General features: G+C 41.9%; 1 protein-coding gene across 2 annotated transcripts in view; it reads right to left on the minus strand.

Moving 5' to 3' along the window:
* Cenph (centromere protein H) overlaps positions 1–12,381 on the minus strand; it is a 19,630-nt gene extending 7,249 nt beyond the window's left edge. The window contains exons 1-7 of one of the 2 annotated variants that reach the window (XM_023709272.1): positions 12,257–12,381; positions 10,084–10,139; positions 7,349–7,397; positions 6,272–6,346; positions 4,103–4,159; positions 1,575–1,638; positions 1,052–1,103 (exon numbers count right to left, since the gene is read on the minus strand). In XM_023709272.1, coding sequence (XP_023565040.1) covers positions 1,052–1,103; positions 1,575–1,638; positions 4,103–4,159; positions 6,272–6,346; positions 7,349–7,397; positions 10,084–10,096 — 310 coding nt within the window. In that variant the 5' untranslated portion in view covers positions 10,097–10,139; positions 12,257–12,381. Of the gene's footprint in view, positions 1–1,051; positions 1,104–1,574; positions 1,639–4,102; positions 4,160–6,271; positions 6,347–7,348; positions 7,398–10,083; positions 10,140–11,780; positions 11,947–12,256 lie in introns of those variants that run through there. The other variant, XM_004623204.2, reaches the window with a different exon arrangement.
* Positions 12,382–20,948: the final 8,567 nt, after the last annotated feature.

Consider the following 20,948-nt stretch of genomic DNA (forward strand, 5'->3'; position numbering starts at 1 on the left):
AAAATTAAAAAAAAAAAAAAAAGATGTCGACTTCTGATTCTGAGACCACTTTAACAGGCAAACCTTTATGTTTAAAAATAATAAATCAGCTGGTATAGTGGAGCATGCCTATAATCCCCTCACTTGGAAGGCTGAGGCAGGATTGCTTTGAGTTCAAGTCAGGCCTTGGCTGCAAAGGGATTTCAAGGGCTGCATGAAATGCCCAGTGAGATCCTGTCTCAAAAAGGCAAATATGGGCTGGTGAGATAGCTCAGTGGTCTAAATCGCCTGCTTAGGCAAGTTTGGGGAAGTGTGTGGATGGTGATTCGATCTCTGCCCTAGAGTAGGCTAGCTTGCCACAAAAAAAAAAAAAAAAAAAAAAAAAAGAAAAGAAAAAAAGGACAAAGTAAAACAAATAAAATAACAAATCATGAGGCTTGGGATTTAGCTCAGTAGTAGAATGCTTGCCTAGATTTTCTAGCTTCCATCAATGACCTTTGGTTCTTCCTAATGCAGATTTCTTTGTTTTGTTTTTTATTTTTAGTACAGGGTCTAAAGGGTCTCACTCTGTAAACAGGACTTGTAGTGATCTGTTACAGCCTCCCAAGAGCTGGGATTACAGCCTCACGCAACCACATCCAGTCTCAATAGCCATCTCAGCACGCCCTGGTGGCAGGGCTGGCATGGCATGGAGGGGATCCAGTATGGGCTGCTGCATCTGCCTATGCAGGGCTTTAACTGGCTGAACTATTTGGCCAGCCCTAATTGTGTAGATTCCTGACACAGACCTGCATGAGATGTCGTAGGCTTAGGCCTCCAGCTGGACTCATGTAGGAAACGGAAATGGGCCCTACATGTCCAGCCGGACTCGTGCAGGATACTACCGTGAGGTCGAGGCCCTCGGATGGATTTCTTGTGCTTTCTAGTGTGTGAAGAGACTGCTCTGCACTATTCACTATTTGACTTTTTGGGTGACTACTATAAAACAAACCCATAAACTACATATCCTGCATTAAACTTATTGCCCTGCAAACCCTGACCACAACACAACCATAAAAAGTGTTCTACATACGTAATCTCTTCTTTCTAACATCAAGTAGTTTTTCTTCTAATTCCCAAGATTCCTGTTATTAAAATAAAAACATTCCTATTACTAAAATAAAAACATTTTTTAAAATGAGATAAAATAAAAACATTAAAATATATTACTTAAGTTACGGAGATTCACCTATCACTCTATGTTTTTGGGTTTTTTTTGCGGAACCGGGGATTGAACTCAGGTCCTTGCGCTTGCCAGGGAAGCGCTTATTCCACTGAGCCATCTCCCCGGCCCCCTATCACTCTAGAAGTTCCCATTTTCATTCCCGTACTTCTCTACAACAAAAAGTTAAGGTTATACTTTACATCTTAAGCAGAGAGTTTGCAACACTAGTCAAAGATAAGGATATCAAAAAAAAGTGGAAACGTTAAGGAGTATGAATCCAAACATGCCTGTCCTTGGGGCAGTCTGAGTTAATGACAGCTAGCGCAGACAACAGAAAGAAGTTATCACAGAAACCTTAAAGTTGCAGAATTCGCCCAGTGTGCAAGTTTACCTTCTGTAATCTCATTATTGATTTATTTAGCTTCAATACTTCTTTCATAGTATCCATGAAGACACTGGAAAAAAAACAATATACAGATATATATATATATATATATATATATTTTTTTTTTTTTACGCACACACACACACACACACACATGATTAACCTTAAATACTAAATCTAGCTCATTAAGAAGGAATTAATTAACATATATTTACTTTTACTAAGTCCCTGTGCTGTAAAACCACCTCCGCCCTCTGAGTCCTCTGTGAATCTCCTCCTCAAACCTTATCCTCAATAAAAGTGGAGCTTCTGGCAGCCTCATAGCCCTTTGTTCTACATCCTAAATTCCCAATGTAGTGCAATAAACAAAGAAATAAATAATATTTTGTGTTCTTTAACAGAAAATCACTATTTAATGTGACCAAAAAGTCTCATAGGATGCAATGTATTAATTATTGAAACTCTCCCACTAAAATCGCTTTTGAAACTGTCTCATTGTTATTTGTTTCTCAATAAAATTATTAAAGAAAAATAAAAAGAAACAAATAAATTATTAAACCCCTTCTTCTTCTTCTTTTTTTTTTTTTTTTGCTGAACCAGAGACAAATAAAAGGTTTAAAAAAAAAAAAAAGAAAGAAATCTTCTAGAGAGTAGAGCTATAACCCAAAATGTGGGAGAATATTTTTGGCAGCTGTTTCTCACGCAAAGAACTAGTATCTACAGTATATAAAAATTTTTTAAAAAATTAGATCCCACAAAATTTAAAGACCCAATCCAAAAATAGGCATCTGAGATTAACAGACACTTTTCAGACGAAGAAGTAGGAACAGTGAAGAAACATATGGAAAAGTATGTAACGTCACTGGCCACTCAAAAGATACAAATTCGAGCAACACTGAGCATCTATCTCACTAGAGAATGTCTACTGTAAAGAACTTAAACAATCACAAATGCTGGTGGGGCTACAGGAAAAAAGGAATCCTCCATTGTTCATGGGGTATAGACTGGTGCAACTATTGTGCAAATCAGTGTGGGGATTCCTCAAAAAACTAAAAGCAGGGGTTCCACTTGACCTAGCTATTCCCTTTCTTGGTATCTTCCTGAAAGAATTAAAAGCATCAAACCACAGTGATATATGCATGCTGACGTTTAGATTGGTATGGTCTGTAATAGTTAAATCTTGGAAAGAGCAAAAATGCCCAATATCTGATGAATGGGTAAAAAATGATATTTTTGTATAATGGACAACTACTGTGCCATAGAAAGATAAACGACTGGATGGGGTGGCACATGCCTGTAATGCCAGCACTCAGGAGGCTGAGGCATGAGTTTCATAACCATTGTGACTTCCAAACCAACCAGCTGCACAAACTGAGCTCAAGACCAGCCTGAAGGGCATAATAAGACCCTGTCTCAAAGACAAAAAAGGGTAGGGGGACTGGGGATATAGCTCAGTGACACAGTGCCTGCCATGCACATGCAAAGTCTTGAGTTTGATTCCCAGTTAAAAAAAAAAAAAAAAAGAATAAGCCTGAAACATTTCTAGCTAAGTGGATATACCTTTAGATCACACCTTTAAGCGAAAGAAATTAAACACAAATGTTGGAATTATACATTGTTTCTGTAGTGTGAGACACTACAAGTGTAAACAAGGACCAAAATGTCTAATAGATATTGGGAAGTGGGAAGAAAATGTTCATATGTGAAGGGGAACAAGAGAGGAGGCACGGGGAAAGGAAAGAAGTGACAAGAAAATATGAGGCAGCAAAAGGGCCGGGGAGACAGCTCGGTAGAACAAGCGCTTCCCTGGCAAGTGAAAGGCCCTCAGTTCAATCCCTGGCACCACAGGAAAAAAAAAAAAAAAAAAAGATAGGTTAATGTAAATAAAGTTTTCACAAATAAGGAGGAGAAGAGGGACTAGGACCGGAGGATGGGGGAAAACAGCAGCAGCAAGATACATGAGGTATAGGTATAAATTCCCCACGATGAGTGTCATTATGTGCATCTCAAATGTACCAGTGGGGTGAGATGGTGCACACCGGTGAGCCCAGCACTTGCGAGGCTGAGACAGGTGGCCTGCTGCAGGTTTGAGGCCAGCCCTGGCTACATCGTGAGCTCAAGGCCAGCATGGACTACATAGTGAGACCCTGTCTCAAAAATCCAAAAACAAAATGAAAAAAGCCATGGCTTGGTACCAACTACTTCTAATCCCAGCAATGGGGAGACTGAAGCAGGAGGATCACCTTGAGTGTAAGGTCAGTCTGGTCTAAATAACGAAACCTAGTGTCAAAAAAAAGAGCAGAAATAAATAAGCAAAGTGACAGGGGAAAACGTTCCATTTCTTTTATTCCCCAGATAAAATATTTGGCAGCGATAGCCATTTTAAAAATCATAAAATGACCCCCCTCCTGTCCCTCTCTCGGAAAGGGGCTTTTCTTTCCTTCAATAAATATATTCTGCTCGTAACATAAAAATCATAAAATGATAGTAGTACACAGATACTCCTTATCACTCCCATCCTTTACAAAACATACCTGCTCTTGGTGTTAACATTTTCCAGGTCATTTTTAAGTGCAGCTGAAAGTTGCATTCTGTAAGGAAAAGCCTTGCATTATAAAACACGAATAACACATTGTACATGAAAAATATTTCCTAAATACAAGTTAAAGACTGATTTCTTTTAAGAGATACAGAATACAGGCTGATTAAAAAAACAAAACACTGGATGCACCACATGCGCCAGCCCCATCCCCAGACGCGCTGGGCCAGTCATGCAGGCCAGGCGTGGTGGCCTATAATCCCACCACTAGGGGGCAGAAATCAGGAGGATGGCTATGAGTCCCAGCTGTGTAGTGAGATCCTGCACAAAAAAATAAACCAAAACAAAAAGCCTTTAAAAAATGACTGTATGGGTTGTGCAACGAGATTGCAAAAGAAATCACAGAAATAGGATGGAACTCCAAGGTGGGCGAGACTGTGCGTGGCTTGCCCGAGGCTGCACTGACCCATCCCACTCTTGGCTCCTCCACGCAGTCTCCACGTGGGGGGGGGGGGGGGGGGGCGGGAAGGGCTGAGAACTACAGTGACAGGCAGGGCTGGAGACAGAGGCCTCAGGAATGCAAAGCCATCTGGACTGCAAACTAAGACATGCTGCTGTTGCTTACTGAAGGTGCCAAGGAGCTAAGAAGTAGGTAATAAGAAAAACTAAACGGGGGGCCAGGGAGATGGCTCAGTAGGATAAGCGCTTTACTGGCAAACGCAAGGATCTGAGTTCAATCCCCGGTTCCGAAAAAAAAAAAAAAAAAAAAGAAAAAGAAAAACTAAACAGGGCTTGGAATGTAGCTCAGTGGCGGAGTACTGTTCCCAGTACCACACAAAGAATCAATTGAAAAGGCAACACAGCAGTAATAAACGCCTTTCTTTATAATTAAAAAAACTTTAGCTTTTCATTAAATCTACAAAGAAATTCATCCATGAATACCAGAAATACAAAGAACTACATTAAAAGACATTTGATATTATTCCATCAAATTGTAAGTCTATAATCTAACATGTATCCTAATATACTCCGGAAACATAAAGCTAGGGACATATTACAAGAAATGCTATCACTAGGTGATTCTCTCCTTGTGCACACGTCAGAGTGGATGAAAGCTAAAACAGCTATGATGTCACTGCAGGACACAATCCCGCAGCACCACCTTGTTATATGTAGTTTGCGGTCACACATGACATCACTGTAGCTCTGTACCAGTGCGGACCAGGATAGAGTACTTCTATGCAAATATTCATTGAGGGGCCACAGAGATAGCGCAGCAGTCTAAGTCCCGGGTTCGGCCCCTGACACCCCAGGCAACTGGCCAGTGGGCATGCTGAGCAGGCCCCAAAACCACGCGTGGTGGTCCGCTCCTGTAATCCCAGAGTTGGACAGGCTGAAAACAGCAGGATCAATACAAATCCAAGCTGTGTAGTGATAGCCTATACTAAATACATAAGAGCAAATATTCACTGAATGAATTTAGAACTATGAATTAAGACTAATAACTAAAACTATAATCTGGGTACTCCAGAACATCTAATCGTACCTATTTGGGAAGCTGAGGCAGGATGAACTAATCATCACTGCACTTGACTGATTCATTTACTCCAGTTAAAAAAAACCTTTCTGCCCATATCCAACCAAGCTCTTCCTTTCCAACTTGGGCCGGGCAGAATGACTCCCGCAAAAAAGGGTGGTAAGAAGAAGGGCTGATCTGCCATCAACAAGGTGGTGACCCAAGAATACACAATCAACATTCACAAGGGCATCCACAGAGTGGGCTTCAAGAAGCGCGCCCCTCGGGCACTTAAGGAGATCTGGAAGTTTCCCATGAAGGAAATGGGGACTCCAGACGTGCACATCGAACCAGGCTCAACAAAGCTGTCTGGGTCAAAGGAATAAGGAATGTTCCATGTGATATCCAGGTACGGTTGCCCAGGAAACAGAATGGGGATGAAGATTCACCAAACAAGCTGTATACCTTGGTAACCTACATCCTAGTTACCATGTTCAAAATCACCACACAGTGAATGTGGACAAGAACTAACTTGGAAATAAAGTTACAAAACTGTCAAAAAAAAAAAACTAAAAAAAACTTTCCTCCTTCCCTTCGTCCCCATTTCACATTCAAGTCATGTGCTTATACTCAAATTAAGAAACGTACCTGCTCAAAGCAAGGCGTTTCATTTCAAAGGCAACTTTTACCTCTTCAATTTCATTTTCCAGGTCTTCAACTTTACTATTAGAGAAACAAAAGAATTTCAGCAATATCAGAGAAAGTTACTATTGAAATGAATGTATGAAGAAAACCTTTGAAAGGAGTAACATAACTCTGTTTCAAGAGATGGACTCTACAGACTCACCATATCAGCGCACAGTTACAGATTTACTCAACTGATTTTTGTCCAGCAGTACCAGGGAATGAATGCAGGGTCTTCGCAGTGGGACCCATTCCCAGCCCTCTTTTGTTTTCTTTTTTTTTTTTTTTTGGTGGAACCGGGGATTGAACTCAGGCCCTTGCGCTTTCCAGGGAAGCACTTATTCCACTGAGCTATCTCCCCGGGCCCCCAGCCCTCTTTTATTTTTGTTTTGAGACAGGGAGGTCACTCAATTGTCCAAGCTGAATTCAACTTGGCAGTCCTCTTGCCTCAGCCTCCCACAGTGCTGGGATTATAGGCAAAACTCATGCTTTCTTCTTTTTAAAATGAGAATAAAGCTTTAATGAAACATTTTTATTACACTGTTTTTATATCAGTGATGAGACTTTCCTTACCAAAGGATGTTTTCTGAGCTCTTCTCAGTTATCTTCTAAAATGATGTCATAGGGGGCCTGCCCAATAGCACAGCTGCTTAAGGGCCTGCTTAAACAAAGCCTGCAACCTCAAGCTTCTGTGGTTTGAACCCAGATAGTCACGGCAAACCAGAAATGCCCTAAAGGCATCTTCGGGCCTCCAAATAAATAAATAAAATGATGCCATAGAGTATAACATGCTCACTCGTCTATATGAAAGTTTCCATTCCAATCAATAACTTCCCAAGATGAAATTTTTTTTTCAGAACTGGGGATTGAACTCAGCAACTCAGCAGCTTAAGCACCTGCCTGGCAAGCACAAGGTCCTGAGTTCCATTCCTGGTACCAAATAAATAAATACCTAAATGGAAAAAAGTAGACAATGCTGTAACAGGGATGACATAAAGAAATCTTAGAAAACCACAAATAAAATTTTAAAATATGACGTACGCTTCCATTTGTTGTTCTTGTATGATCTGTTCTGGAGTTTTTTCTTCGTCTACAAAAAGGTAATTTTTTTAGGTCAGTAATGTTTTAGAACAGCACTTTCCAAAACGAATATAATAATTCATAGAACAAATACAAAGGATAAAACTTTGTGTATCTGTTTATATAAGAGAAACACATGAAAAAATATATTTAGCTCACTAAGTCTCAATTATTACTCCAATATACACTCAATTTATTTATTTATTTATTTTTCCTCGTGTCTGAAATTTCTTTTTTTTTTGTTTTTTTTTCAAAATTTTATTGATAAACAGATAGCAATGAGACAGTTTCAAATCAAATTGGAAGTACAGTTTCTTTTTTTGTTTGTTTCCCCCCTGGAAGTACAGTTTCAACAAATAACACACTGCATATATTCTTCTTAGTGGTTAATTGCTGTATAAGATGCGGACTTGAGATCCCATTTACAAACACCATTAGAACAAATCATTCTATTCATTAAGAGAATGCAACTATACATCCATCCTAACCACTTTGAATACACAGATACAAAATGGACATTCATCTGCATACCTCATTTTTTCTAAGTTTCGTTATTGAATATTATAGGTGTGTAAACTCAGTAAAATATTCTAAGAGTCCAGTAGCCCATAATAGCATTGGGTCTTCTGTTTAACTGGCAATGTCAGAAATTATTGACCTGAGTCCCCACAGCTCAACATAACAGCATGGCTTTACTTCCTATATTTCGTCTTCATACTTTTCTGCTGGATGGTTAAGACCAAGGTAAAGCAGGACCTGTGCAACAAGAGTTGTAGCTTTTTGGTCTGAGAAGGTCAGTGAAATCCCCTCAGGATTTATCCTGAGATCCTGTACCTCAGATTGTAGAACCTTTGTCAGTGCAGTACTCAATTTAAAATTACTAAGGACATTGCACATTTCCTTCTTCTATGTACTTTTTGTGTACAACCCGTCTCAGTGAACAGTAACCATATTAGCCCTGCAGAACGACCGCTACCTGAGGACTGGAAGACAGAACGCTCTGACTACATTTTTATGGGGAGGGCACTGAGGATTGACTCTGCGGTCTCACACGTGCCAAGCAAGTGGTCTACCACAGAGCTAGACATCCTCAGCCTCACAGAACCGTTCTGAAATGACAGAAAATAGCTGGGCGTGTTTCAGCACTATAATTCCTATAATCCCACTACTTAGGTGGCTGAAGCAAGAATATTGTGATGAATCTGAGCCCATCCTACAGGGTAAGTTCACTGTCTGAACCACACAGCAAGACTCTGGCTCAAAAGAAATTACTCCTCCCTGTACAACAGAAATAAGGGAATAGGGGCTGGAGAGATGGCTCAGTGGTCTAAAGCACCTACTTAGAACAAGCTTGGCAAGGCATCGGGACCGCGGTTCAATCCCCCAGCACCACATGCCAGCCAGCCCCGCCCCCTGGTGGGCTGAGCTGGCCACACACACACACACACCACTCTCTCTCTCTCTCTCTAATAAATAAAAATAAAAAAAAATTTAAAAAAATTAAAAAAAAAAAAGAAATAAGGGAATAAAAAAAACTACAATATTTAATGTCAAGAAGCAAATTAGAGGTTTTTTAGCCTATAGTTACAACAAGCAATTAGAAATTAGGTTGGCAGGATAGCTCAGCAGGCTTGGGCAAGCACAGGGACCACGGCTCAACCAGCACCATATGCCCCCCTGGGCTCCGCCCCCAGATGTGCTGAGCAGGGGGCCCCCCAGACTGGGCAGGTGGTGCACGCCTGTAATCCCAGTGCTGGGAAGGCTGAAAACAGGAGCATCACCATGAGTCCCAGCTGCATAGCGTGACTTTGTATCAAATACATAGTAAAATTAAAATTTTAAAATTATAAGTAATGGTATTCAAAACCATGAAATGCTTAAGGACAATTTTGAACCTTACCACTACTGAAATGAGTAGATATACTATGCACATGTCAGGAGACTCCACATTGCTAATACACACAGCAGCTCTTCTCATATCAGTACATAAGGTCCAATGAAATCCTAGTGAAAATACCTCAGGAGGAGAGGAAAACAAAGAGCCTAGTACTATCTAGGGTAATGGAAATGTTTCCTACCTAGTCTGCCCAATAAGGTACCCAGGAACTCCCAGTATTCTGGGAGGCTGAGGCAGAAGAACCACAACTTGGAACCCAGCCTAGGCAACTTAGTAACTTAGACCCTTTCTCAAAATATAAAATAAAAACAAAAGGCTGGGGCTGGGGCTCTGTGAAGACCCTGGCCTCAATCACTAGTACCACAAAAGTAGGGGGGGGGGTGTTAAACCATCTTTTTTTTTTTTTTTAAAGTTTCCTTTATTTATTTTTTTCTTTTTTTTTTTATGGTCAGCTCAGCCTACCCTGGGGGTGGGGCTGGCATGGCATGTGGTGCTAGGGATCGAACCGAGGTCCCTGCATGCTTGCCTAAGCTTGCCTAAGCAGGCGCTTTAGACCACTGTGCTACCTCATCAGCCCCAAACCATCTTCTCAGAGATAACCCCCACCACCCCATCTAAACGTTCCCTCCCTTTTATCAGGCCATACGTTCTTCTTCACAACTAACATACTCAATTACCTTGGTTTTTTTTAATGTTTTGTTACTACCACATAGACAATGGGTTTTAAAGTTGACTTTCCATCAGAGTACTGTTCATTATCAAACTCATACAAGTTTATTTGAAAAATGAAACTACTTACTTGCATCAATCATCGACTTATATTCTAAGAGTTGTTGTTTTGTCTGTGCTCTCAGCCTGTAAACAATATAAGAGAAAGTCATACAGCTATGGACTCAGGTATTATTATCACATGATGAACTCATTTTTGCTGTTGCAAAGTGATGTAATAAAATGGGCATAAATAATAAAGACCAGCAGAAAGCCTTCTAGTTCAGCCTCAATTTGTTTAAAATGAATAGTAAGGGCTGTGAAGATAGCTTAGTGGCATAAGTGCCTGTCTAGCAAGCTCAAAATTCTGAGTTCAACCCTTTGTACCAAAATAAATAATGATAAAAAGAAACAAACAAAAAAATGGCTACAAATAACTCATTTATTTATTTATTTTTGGCAGAACCGGAAATTGAACTCAGCCCCTTGTGATTGCCAGGGAAGCACCTACTCTACTGAGCCATCTCCCCGGCCCCTACAAAGAACTCATTTAAAAAGACACAAAGGCCAGACAAGATGGCACTCTCAGCACCCTGCAGGCTGAGCCAGGAGCAATCACATGGATTTGAAGGCCAGCAGGGCTACATAATGCACTCAAGGTCAACCTGCACTTTTTACTGAGACCCTGTCCAAAGAGGGGGAAAAAAAAAGCCCTAAAAGCTTTCACATTCTCAAAAGAAGACACAAAATAGAATGCAGTGGGAAATGAATGCAGTATGTCTTACTAGGGAGCCCAGGCTGGCCTTCAATTCCCCATCATCCTGCCTCAGGTTACAGGAGGAAAATTTTAGAGTGAGGTTATGAAGTTTATCATCCAAGAACCTCACAACTCTCCCGCTGGCCAAAAGTGCCCTGAAGGCATTCAAGGAACAAAAAAAAAAAAAAAAAAAAATCCTTCTTCCATTTAAAACAAACAAACAAACAAACAAACCACAACTTGGGCCGGGGAGATGGCTCAGAGTAATAAGCGCTTCCCTGGCAAGCACAAGAGCCTGAGTTCAATCCCCAGTTCTGCAAAAAAAAAAAAAAAAAACAAATGAAGTTTATCATCCAAGACCCTTAAAAGGGCTGGTGAGATGGCTCAGTGGTCTCAAGCTTAGCAAAGCACAGGGACTGCGGTTCAATCCCCCAGCACCACATGCCAGCCAGCCCCGCCCCCTGGTGGGCTGAGCTGGCCACACACACACACACACAAATAAATTAAAAAAAAAAAATATATATATATATATATATATATATAATAACAATGCTTTAAAGGCTGAAAGAGGTCTGCAAACATTTTTAGTTTTTCCCTGCAAAGAACCAGCTCTCAAATAGTTTAGGCGGGGCCGGGAGGATGGCTCAGTGGAATAAGCGCTTCCCTGGCAAGCGCAAGGGCATGAGTTCAATCCGCGATCTCGCCAAAAAAACCCAAACGGTTTTAGACTTTGGGGCCTTACGGTCTCAGTGTCAGCTCAGCCCTTGTAGCAGGAAAGCTGTGTTCCAACACGGGAACTGATATTTGCACGTCACATAATTCACATGTGCAGAGAAATCCTGCGCATCATTTAAACACAAGAAGACTATCTGGGTGACCACACCACATGGGCATGGGCGGCTTTTGCTCAGGGCCTCGGTCGCCCCACTGCGTTAGAAGACTGAACTCCCTTGTCGTCAAACGTTCCCTACACTCGCTCAGCGCAAAAGCAAAGCCCTGCGGGCCTGCCGCCTGGCAGCCAGAGCAACAACCTGAGCAGCAGTGACAGGCGGTCTTCGCCGCGCGCTTCCCGGGCGCCGGCCCCTACAGAATCTGCGGCGGCCTCCGCCTGCGGCTCCATCGCGGCTGAGCGGCGCCAAGGGATAACTCGGGTCGTCCAGAGGCTGCCCGGAAGACGCTGCTTTTCCCGCCACAAAATAGACGCCCGGAAGGAGTTCTGGCGTCCCGCCCCTTCCGCCTGAAGGACCGCCCCTTCCGGCGGAGGCCACGCCCTTCCGTCTCGGTCTGGTCCTAGTGGTTAGGGCTGTCTTTCTCTTCCCGTTACTCTGCCCCGAATGGTTATGGGGTACTAGGACTCGGACTCGAGGTGCAGCTCAGTGCTTAGCATGCGTTTGGGTACTCAGCAAAAAACGAACATCTTCCCTTCAAGCATAAAACGCAGATCTTTAACGCCTGCTGCAGCCTGCAGGGGAAGCGACGACAAAATGGCCTTTTAGGATAACCGGACCCGGCTTGTGGATCCCCCTCGGGGGATTTAACGGAGGAACTTAGCGAGGCCCAAGTTCAGCTGTCCCCGCGGGCAGGACAGAACGGGCGTCCGGGCAGGCTCACGCGTTCACGCTGCAGACCTAGCGCGGCGCCCCCAAGTGTCTGCCTTGTGACTCCTCTGGTCAGAAAGTGAAGATGCTGGCCTTGCAGATGCCTGATCCAAGTGTTTCACTGTAGTCATTCCAATAAGGGACCCTGCCCTCCACGAGCCCAGCGCCTGCGACTTCTTGGAACATGAGGGCCTGGATTCTCTACAGCGCATTCTAAGCCCTACAGCCAGACCTTTGCTGGTTATACATCCCCCAAATCACGCTTAAAATTCAAGACACAGGCACAAAATGAAAACCCAAGTCCACCACTCCTACCCCAAACTCATGGAGTGCTTTTTGTTGTTGCACTAATTTTGTTTTATAAAAAAATGATCTCTCACTTTCCTACTTACTGTGACTGCCTTCCAGTATCTCACTTCAGTCTTATCCTTGTGAGACAGCTAGGCTTGACCTCAGCCCTTGAGTGAAGGAATGTATCAGGGAATTACTCATAAAAAGTGGGAAAGCCTTCAAGACTATTAAGCCACAATAGTAACATACAGAAAGTCAGTTCTGCCTTCAAACGTATGTGACCAGCAGAGCTACCGACAAGCCAGAGCCCAAAATAAGCGGGGATCGTTAAAAATCAAACCTACGGGGCTGGGGAGATGGCTCAGTAGAATAAGTGCTTCCCTGGGAAGAGCAAGGGCCTGAGTTCAATCCCCGGTTCCCTAAACTAAATGAATAAATAAATAAAACCCACAGGGGCAGGGATATGACCTGCCCTGCTCCACAACCCAATAAGAACTTTGCCACCATGATAAAAGATATATTTGAGTGGTAAGGGACAAATGTAGAAGAGTGACTGAAGTGACCTCTAGTTACCTTTACTTTATACCTAGTAGGAATCACAAGTGTCGAACGACTGGCTATTGGGATAAGCAGCTTTTCTTCAGAATGTCCAATAATAGAGGGCCAGCCAAATAGCTCAGCGGATTAAAGTGCCTGCAAACAGGCAAAGGGGCCAGGGGTTCAAGCCCCAGGCCTGCCATGCCGCCCCGGCCCCCAAGGGCGCGCTAAAATGGCGATGGAGACTGGTGCAAGCCTGAAATTCCAGCTCTTGGAAGACTGTAAACAGGCAGATCATTACAAGTCTGATCTGGTAGTGAGACCCTGAACACCCTGTAGACCCTGCCCTAAAATACAAAAAAGTACAAAAAAAAAAAAAAAAAAAAAAAAAGAATGTCCAATAATAAATATACAAGAGGTTGAAAAACACTGAGATAAATGAATCAGGAAAGTATCATTAAGAGAGCGTCAAACTGAAAGGAGACCAGCACCTTCAGTAGTTAGAGCTGGTAGTTACTGTACTCACTAGACGGCCAAGCTCAGTATCATGAGTAGCGCCACAGTCTTCTGGGGACCCCAACATCACGTGGGTACCTGAAATTCTTGCCAAGATTCACAACCTGAACTTTAAATAAATTATCAGGCAAGAAATTCAGAAGAGGTGCACTCTATCGGACAGCTGACGTGGACCACCTGGCCCTGCGTGACAAACACAGGAGCACAGCACCGGTGTGGTGATGCACAGCTGTACTCCAGCACTTGGGGGGCGCGGGCAGCAGGGACCTGCGAGCTCGGGGCCAGCGTGGGCTACAGAGTGAGCACAAGGCCAGCGTGAGCTGCATAGTGAGACCCTGCCTCAAAAAGACTAAAAAAAAAAAAAAAAAGGAGAAGAGTCGTTGTATGTGGGAAAACAAATGCATTTTGACTGAACCTTGGGTTGAAGAAAACAAAGTCCAAAAAAAAAATCCTACACACAAAAACAACTGAAGTGGGAGAAGGCCCTAAGACATGTTTGTAATTATTGAATAAATCAGACTATATGTAATTGTGGCTTTTTAAGGAAATGGCTTAATTCTTAGAGATGCATACCGAAATATTTTAAGGTAAAATCACCTTGACTCTTAAAACCTAAATCCAAGTAGCTCTAGGAATATAAAAAGGCTAAGTACACACAAATATGTGTATAATAAGGGGCCGAGGAGATGGCTCTGTGGAATAAGTGCTTCCGTGGCAAGCACAAGGGCCTGAGTTCAATCCCTGGTTCTGAAAAAAAAAACAAAAAAACAAATATGTGTATAATCGCTCCCGCACACATACTTTGTCTCTGCATATATCTATAGCTCAAGATTCACTGATGTATGGGTCAGCAAGATAGCCCAGCGGTCTAAAGTGCCAGCTTAGGCAAGCTTAGGTAGGCACAAGGACTGAGGCTTGATCCCCGGCACCACATGCCATGCCAGTCCCACCCCAGGGCAGGCCACAAAAATAAATAAATAAATAAATTAATTAAAATTTAAAAAAAAAATCATCAATGTGGGGCCAGGGCTTCCAGTGAAGTTCAAAACTATCAACATAGGGCCAGGGAGGTAGTTCAGTGGCTTCAGAGCCTGCCTGGCAAAGCACAAGGGCCTAAGTTCAGTCCCTATCACCAGTATCAAAACAGAACAAAACAAAAAAATGAAAAAAATAAAGCTATCAATATAAAGATGATAAGAAATTTAGGCTAAGAAATTCATGAAAACAAAATTTGGTCCTACATCAATCCTCTTGGAAAGCTAGTTTCAGGCAGGTCCCCTCTCTGGTAATAGCAAGATCCATTGATGTTCAAGTTCTTATATAAAAAGTACGGAATTTTCATATAACCTATGTTTATCCTTTTTATCCTTCATACCTAATACAATGTAATATACACAAATAGTTTTTATATTGTATTTTTTAGGATTTTTTTTGGGGGGGCCACTCAGGATGCCTTCAGGGCAGCTCTGGTTTGGCTTGAGGATGAGGGGATGGAACGACAGCATCCTGAGCCTGACTGCTTTGTTTCAGCAGGCACTTAAACACCTCAGCTAATGGGCAGGCCCCCTATCTTGTATTTTTTAAAGGAATACCAACTTTGGAAGCTAGGGAGATAGCTAGGTGGAATAGGTGCTTGCCTGTCAAGCACAAGGTCCTGAGTTTGATTCCTTGTGCCACCAAACAAAACAAAAAGCCAAAAAATGAATACCATCTACTGAGAAAGAAATTACAAAAAAACAATACCATTCACAATAGCTTCAAGAAAAATTTAAACAAGTCACACTTAGTGGCCCATGCATGTAATTCCAGCCTCAGGAGGTTGAGACAGGAGGGTCACTATTTCAAGTCTAGTCTGAGCAACAAAGTGAGTTCGAGGCCAGCCTGAACTGCATAGTGAAACAGTTTATTTAAAAAAAAAAAAAAAAGAAACAAGAACCAATCTACCAACCTAACAAGGAAGTTATAGACCTCTGGTTATGACTCATATCTAGATGTCCCCCACCCCTAAGCCTCATGCATTCATAGGTGGGGCTTTTTGGAGCTGGGTGGATGTAGGGTGGGTGACACTGGGATTAAGGGTGGGTTGTCTGGGGGGAATGACCATAGTTCTAGGTGTGATAATGAAAGCCCCACCCTGGGTGTGGATGGCACCAGTCACCAGATTTGTATTCTGGATGTAAAATAAGGGGCGGCAGGATTGCTGCTGCTGGCTTCTCTGTTGCCCTGCCACAGACTGTTTCTTGTCTACAATAGCCCTCTACCATGTTTCCGGTGTTAGGACCAGCTGACTATGGACTGAAACTTCCACGAAGTGTGAGTTAAATAAACCTTCCCTGCTTTAACTTGTGGATGTTGGCTATTTTGTCTAAGCAATGAGAAAAATGACTCAGATGTTATGGGTCACTCAGAATAGGAACCAGATCAGCCAGATTGGAATTTGGAAAGCCATTTATTACTGAGCTCAGGGCCCCCAGTCTGCTCTCACACAGGAGAGGACGGAAAGGCGGCTAGCCCAGGAAGCAGGGGGCTTTTAAAACATGAAACCACATTCTGTTTGGTAAACAAATTCATTGACACAAAACAATGCTTTCAGGGTCATTGTGACCACTACCCAAACTAAATTTCCTGGGGCTTTGTTTTAGTTTCTGGTTATCTTGCACCTGAGTAAGTACTTGCAGGCAACCTTGCATAGCCCGAGGTTACAAGAAGTTAAATCCCATTCAGTTTCCTTATGAAGCCATCTCTGTAATCTAACTTTATTTATAGGGATTGGTTAGGTAGGAATTTTATATAGCAAACAGCAAGTAACAGCCACTATTTACTAAACAACTTAGAACAGTGGTGAGTATACATTTACAACAGAAAGCCTAAGATTTACACTTGTAATCTAAAATGTGAGTTGACCCATTACATGCCCTGCCACAGACTGTTTCTTGTCTACGATACCCCTCCACCATGTTTCCTGTGTTAGGACCAGCTGACTATGGACTGAAATTTCCACAAAGTGTGAGTGAAATAAACCTTCCCTGCTTTAACTTGTGAATGTCGGCTATTTTGTCTAAGCAACGAGAAAAATAACTCAGACACCTATAACAAACACTATAGTTCTGCTAGGTGTGGTGGGACATGCCTATAATCTCAACACTTGGGAAACTGAAGCAGGACGATCACTAAGAGTTCAAGGCCAGTCTGGACTACACTGTGAGAGCCTGTCTTGAAAAAAAAAAATCCATAGTTCTGTGATAAAGAAACTAGAAAATGATATCAGAAAATGGAACATCGGTAAGTCCTGTTCCTTGATTGGCAGAACCAATGTTGTCAAGAAGGATTTTTTTTTTTGGCTGGCTCAGTCTGCAGTACGGGTGGGTCTGGTAAGGCACGTGGAGCTGGGGATTGAACCGAGGTCTCCTGTGCCTGACCGGGTTTGCATGAGAAGGCACTTAACTCATGTTGTAAATATGGCCATACTTTCCAAACTAGTGATTATACTTAATGCAGTCCCAATCAAAATACGAGTTGCATTCCTCAGATAACTAGAAAAGACAATACTAAAAGTCATGAAACCAGGAGAGTCCAAATAGCAAAAGTAATCCTGGGCATAAGAACAAAGTAGGAAGCATCACAATCCTGGATTTCTTTTTTTTTTTTTTTTCTTTTTTTTGGCATAACCAGGTATTGAACTCAGACCCTTGAGCTTGCCAGGGAGGCACTTATTCCACTGAGCCATCTCCCTGGCCTGCAATCCTAGATTTCAAGTTTCACCAAAACTCCTGGGAGGCTGAGGCTGGAAGATTGTTGTGAGTTCAAGGCCAGCCTGGCCTACAAAGTGAGCTCCAAGCCAGCTTGAACGGATAGCAAGACCTTGTCTCACAAAGATAAAACAACCCCCTCACAAAGCTACAGTGATAAAAACAGCATGGCAAGCAGGCATAAGCACGTGCTTGGCAAGAGCAAGGTCCTGAGTTTGAGTTTGACCCCCCAGTAAGGCCGAGGGGTGGAGGTGCTGGAGACCAGGACTGGATAAAACACCGTGGCACTGGGACAAAAAGTTATGTCGATCAATGAAACAGAATAAAGGATCTAGAAACAACTGAGGAACATTCAATCACCTGATCTTTGACAAAGGGGCCATAATCCCACATTATAGAGGGAAGATCACTTCTTTTACAAATAGTGCTGGGAAAAGTGACTACACACATGCAAGAGATTTAAATCTAGACCTGTGTATGTCACCATGTAATTAAATTAAATTAAAATTTAATAAAGTTTAAAATATTAAAACAGAAATAATCTGCTACAAACTGAAAACTTTTAAAGATGCAAGCATTGGAAAAGATTTTTTTTCACAGAACCCCAAGGGTACAAGAGAAAGTACTAAGGATCAACAACTGGAGGGCTGTCTAGATAGCTGAGACCAGGCGTGGTGGTGCTGGGGAGGCTGAAAACAGGAGGATCACTGTTTGAGCCATGAGGTCAGTGGGATCTGCATGCTGTTTGGGCTGCATAATAAGACCCTGTACCAAATCCATTTAAAAAAAAAATCAACAACTGAAATTATGTAAAATTAAAGTTTTCTGCATATCAAATGTAACCATAAAGACAACTTACACAATAGTGAAAAATTTTTGTCAAGTACTTATGGACAGACGACTAACATCCAGAATATATTTAGAGCTCCAAAGCTCAGATGCCCCAAATAAAAGACAAGCAAAAAATGGGCAATTGAAATGAATACACTTTCAAGGGGCCAGGGAGATGACTCAGTGGAATAAGTGCTTCCCTGGCAAGCACAAGGGCCTGAGTTCAATCCCTGGTTCAAAAAAAAAAAAAAAAAAGAAATGAATACACTTTCTGAAAGTACAAACAGCCAATACAGACATGAAAATGTTCCACATTTCTGGCCTTTAGAGAAATGTAACATTTTCTTTTGCGAGGATGGGGGCGGGGATGGGGGTAGGTGGGGGGTACTGGTGGGGCATGTGGTGCTGGGGATCAAACCATGATCCCCGAGTGCTTGCCTACACAGGTGCTTTAGTCAGCTGGGCTATCTCTCTCTCTCTCTTTTTTTTTTAAGCCAAAGTGAGAGTATGTAAATATGCTTTTCTTTTTTAAAAATTTTATTTTAATTTTATTGAGAAACAAATATGAATGAGACAGTTTCAAAGCTGCTTAATTGGACAGTTTCAATAATCAATACATTGTACATTGTTATCTTCTTAGTGGTTAACCATAGTACAACAAGCAGACAGGATATCTTGTCCAAACACTACTAGTACACCTCTTTCTTCTCATTGAATTAAGCAACAGTAGCTGTATATCTATCCTAACTATTTTGTATATATAAGTACAAAGTGATCTTTCCTTTGTATCCCCCCCTTTTTTTTTAGTCCTGTCAGAGGTGAATATTCTATTGGCATCTAAATACTATAGGTGTTTGAATTCAGCTAAACAATCCAACACTGTCTAGCAGTCTGTAATATTAGTGGGTTATCCTCATAAGTTATTGACTTGAGCCTTTTACAGCTCATCGTATTAGTAAGGCTTTACTTTATATTCCTCCTTTTTATACTTTTCTGCTGGATGGTTAAGACCAAGATAAAACAAGACCTATATAACAAGAAATGTAACTTTTGTATCTGATAAGTTCAGTCAAGTACCTTCAGGATTTATCCTGTAGCCCTGTACCGCACTTTGTAGATCCTTTGTCAGTGTCAGCCATGAGGACGAGTCATGGCCATTGCTTGGCCAATTTGCTCTCTGTGAAAGCCTGAGAGAATATTTTTTCTCTCCATGTGACTCTCCACAGGCACACTATACATCATAGATCACATTCCTTTGTGGCTCCATAATCTCCTTGATCAGAAAATTTGGAGCACAACTGAGTTACATGATGTTACAGTACAGGTTCTCCTATATCCTGAGTCTTCACTGACCTTGAAAAGCTAGGGCCAAAATGTTGGCTGACCTTGCAGGCTTTCCTTTTCTCCAATTTTGATCTGCTAACTTAGGTTGCTAACCCTCTAGAAGAGAAGCTTATTATTAACCTGCAATATACGTGATTCGGTTTACCCTGTCTAAATATCAAACATCTTTGGCACATCATGAAACAGGTATTTTCCATCAAATAGTGACATGTTGAACTTTAAGTCCTTACAGATTATGAAGGAAAAATAATTTTTAAAAAGTAGAAATAAGCGTTTCCATATTTTTACAAAGAAATTTAGAAATCTAACCATATACAGAATTGTAACAGGACAGACCTGTGACATTTTTTTCCTTATTCTTGCAACTTTTTTTTTCATTTATCACCCTTAAAAAAAAAACAAACACAAAAACCTTTACTTGAGAGACATTATGGCAAGAAATGGTATGTCATGACAAGAAGTACATATTTAGAAGACCAGGATGGCAGGCACGCAAAGTGTGAGCCCGCTGTTATACATCGCCATCCTTGGTGCAGCCGCCTGGCTCACAGGCACCAGCATATAGAGTTAGGGTGAGAATCTCACCAGCCAATCACTAGTCTCAAGAACCTGCTGATGTACCCCAGGATCACTTCCCCACCCATCTCATGCATACACATGCATGGCTTTGCCCCTGTCATGCTTCCCAGTTTTCTCCTTGCCCACTCCTCATTGTCCAATCCTCAAGTTCTCGCTTTGTGTTGTACCTTTCTATATGTAATTCCTCTTTTGAGTTCTTATACTAGGGAAACAGTATGATATTTAAACATGTGGGTGTGGTTTATTTCACTTATATCTTCAAGTGGCATCCACTTAAATATGAAGGCTTCAAGTTTATCATTCTTTTTAAAAAAATATTTATTTATTTATGCGTTTCTCTGTGTGTGTGTGTGTGTGTGTGTGTATGTGTGTGTGGCCAGCTCAGCCCACCAGGGGGCGGGGCTGGCTGGCATGTGGTGCTGGGGGATTGAACTGTGGTCCCTGTGCTTTGCCAAGCTTGTTCTAAGTAGGTGCTTTAGACCACTGAGCTATCTCACCAGCCCAAGTTTATCATTCTTTATAGCGGAGTAATACTCCATTATATAAAAATACCACATCTTTTTCAACCATTCCACATGTGATGGGCATCTTGGTTGTTTCCAAGATCTGGCTATCAAATTGTGCTGCTATAAACATAGGTATGCATATATCACTATGATATGACACTGTCAGTTCCTCCAGGAAAATTCCCAGTAGGGGGATAGCAGGCTTGAATGGCATTTCCAGTCCTAGTTGTTTTTTTTTTTTCTTTTGA

This window comes from Octodon degus, unplaced genomic scaffold (genome assembly GCF_000260255.1).
Source record: "Octodon degus isolate 3935 unplaced genomic scaffold, OctDeg1.0 scaffold00001, whole genome shotgun sequence".
In the NCBI taxonomy this organism is placed as follows: domain Eukaryota; kingdom Metazoa; phylum Chordata; class Mammalia; order Rodentia; family Octodontidae; genus Octodon; species Octodon degus.